Raw genomic sequence first — 2,517 nt, 5'->3', positions numbered from 1 at the left:
TTAAACACCATATTTATTTCTTGAATATTATTCACCATAACCATCAAATATTTTGAGATTTTTTTGTTCAGAATTCTAAAAGTAGAAAATCCAAGTTTCTTATATGAATTTAAGAATATAATGTGAAATTTAAATTTAATTAATTAATTAATTCTATTATATATAAATATAATTTGCATATATTATATTTTTCTGTGTCAATATTAATAATAATACTATTTTATGCTAAATAATATTTATCATTAAAATTTATTTATGTCTTCATATTAGTAAAAATATGAATAAATGGCCCAATAATTTTTAAAGTAGAAATATCAACAAGTAATTTATAACATAGTTGATTAAATAAATGAAACTTAGATGTAATCATTTTTGCTAATTTTGTTGTAAAGTACAATAAAATTTAAGACTATAAAAAGATTATTAACATTTTCTAGTCTACTTTCTAAATTAGAACTTATTAAAAGACCCTTTTCTTTTATAAAAAAAATTTAAATATTGTCAAATCTTATTTTCAAATATTGAGAGCCAATCAACAAAGCGCCTATGTAATTGTCTAAATAGATACAATAAGTAAAGTATATTAGATAAAATATCTCACCATTTTTTACAAAAATAACAAATATTAGGTAAATAATAAAAACCCCAAAGAGGCAAATACTTTTCATATTCTTTTAAGTTTCCTCAAAAAGTTTATTTTTGAATAAAGGAATCAATAACTTGAAAAATATGCCACAAAAGCTAAGTAAATCTTTTTTTGTATATTAAAACTACTATTATGTGAGAAGCTCGCTTTAAAAAAGCTGTATCTTTACTGAAATATCCATAAAACCCGTATTGTTAATAATACACAAATTTATGCCTTTTTTTGAAAATGGAAAATAAATTATAAAAAAGATATCATTCTTAAAGCTTAGACATAATAATGCGTACAGCTATTATAGCATAATTGAATTATGAACACTTCTATCAGCTAAGTATTCTTTTTATTACAAGAAATTATATTCTATCTATATTAAAATAATAAATAGAGAGCTATTAGAATATTTAAAAGAATCTTAATTTTCCTCCTTTGTTATGATTAAATGAATATTTGATTTTTCTTTAAGTAGAGTCTTATTTAAAAGAAAGCAAATTTACATCATAATTAATTAAGTTCACAAAAAATCAAATATTAGAATAGTCAAAAACAAATATGGATGAAAAATTAATTCTGAAATTTTAATTATGAAAACTACATGATGAAATAAAAAAGAGAAGAAGCTATAATACCTTTATAGACCAATTATATCACTTTTAGGAATAAACAGCTATACATTAGATTAATATAATAAATAAAAAATTATTAAATTTAAGCATTTAAATCTTTTTTTATTATTTTTAAAATACAATTTATAATTTTAATTTTAGTTTTTAATTTTTATTTATTATAGTTTTATTAATTATAATATTTATTATATTTTTAGTTTATTTTTATAGAAGTTAATAGCGAGCTTAAATTAGAACACAGTCTTAAATTAGAATCAGCTTAAGATAGAGTATTTACGGTATATTATTTAAATTTATTCATTTTAAAAGAAGAAGAAGACGGTGAAAGAGATCAAATATTTTACTTATTTATAAACTTTTATTTTATTAACTAAAACTAAATAAATAATAAATAACTTATTAGCATAATAATAAATGTTAAAACTTAAATTTTACAATTTTTAAATTTATAACTTGAAATTAGATCCTAAATAAATAAATATACTTTGAATGGAAATTTTTTATTTGCAAAATTACGATTATTTAAATTTTTTAAGCCATTAATACTATACTTACTTAAATAACATCAATATTGAAATTATTTTCTAGCCTCAAAAAAAAAAAATGGAATTTTAAATGAAAACTTCAATAAATTAAAAAACAATTAAATATAATTGTTTACTACGACTTAATTAGTTAATAAAAAATATTTTAAAATAAAATCTTAATAAATTATTGTTTTTTTTTTCATGTTTTAAAAAAAAAAGAAATTAAAAGTTGAAGCTACGATGAATATAGAAAACATAAAAATATATTTCACAAATTCATATTATTTTTAATATTTGTTAATAATAATTCAAGCAATTATTTTATTAATAATAAACAAACAGACAGACAAACAAACAAAAAAGAGCATTTCTGATTTCTTAAACTGTGTTGCCAGAATCTAACAAATACTATGTGGCTCATCACTTTTTAAAAGCAAAACATGATTTATATTTTATTATTTTTTGAAATTAAATTTTTCAATTTAATGGAAATAAAAAATTTATTTAAAAAAAAGAATTACTTTCTAATATTTTTATAAATTTTCATTGAATTTTGCTCTTTCTTCGGTGATAAATTCTTTCAAAGTATTATACCCTTTTTATTTTATTCAAATGTTCAGTAATAAAATATATTTTTCTTATAAATAATTTTACTTTATTTATAAATAAGCAAGTAAGTAATACATATTCATATTTTGGTTTCTTAATAGGATTAGTTATT

At 18.1% G+C, this 2,517-nt stretch overlaps 1 protein-coding gene across 1 annotated transcript; it reads left to right on the top strand. All coding sequences in view use genetic code 6, as the record gives it.

Annotated features, from left to right (window-relative positions):
* Positions 1 to 925: 925 nt before the first annotated feature.
* Positions 926 to 2,240, top strand: TTHERM_01818940 (hypothetical protein; the record flags this gene model as incomplete). Its single annotated transcript, XM_001029120.1, has 3 exons — positions 926 to 977; positions 1,480 to 1,547; positions 2,139 to 2,240. The coding sequence occupies 3 exons, from the start codon at positions 926 to 928 to the stop codon at positions 2,238 to 2,240; spliced, it is 222 nt and encodes a 73-aa protein (XP_001029120.1).
* Between the last annotated feature and the right edge of the window lie 277 nt (positions 2,241 to 2,517).

Source organism: Tetrahymena thermophila, assembly GCF_000189635.1.
Source record: "Tetrahymena thermophila SB210 genomic scaffold scf_8253897, whole genome shotgun sequence".
NCBI classification, from domain to species: Eukaryota; Ciliophora; class Oligohymenophorea; order Hymenostomatida; family Tetrahymenidae; genus Tetrahymena; species Tetrahymena thermophila.
The sequence above is the reverse complement of the archived record's forward strand: the minus strand, read 5'-3'. Positions and strand labels throughout refer to the sequence as shown.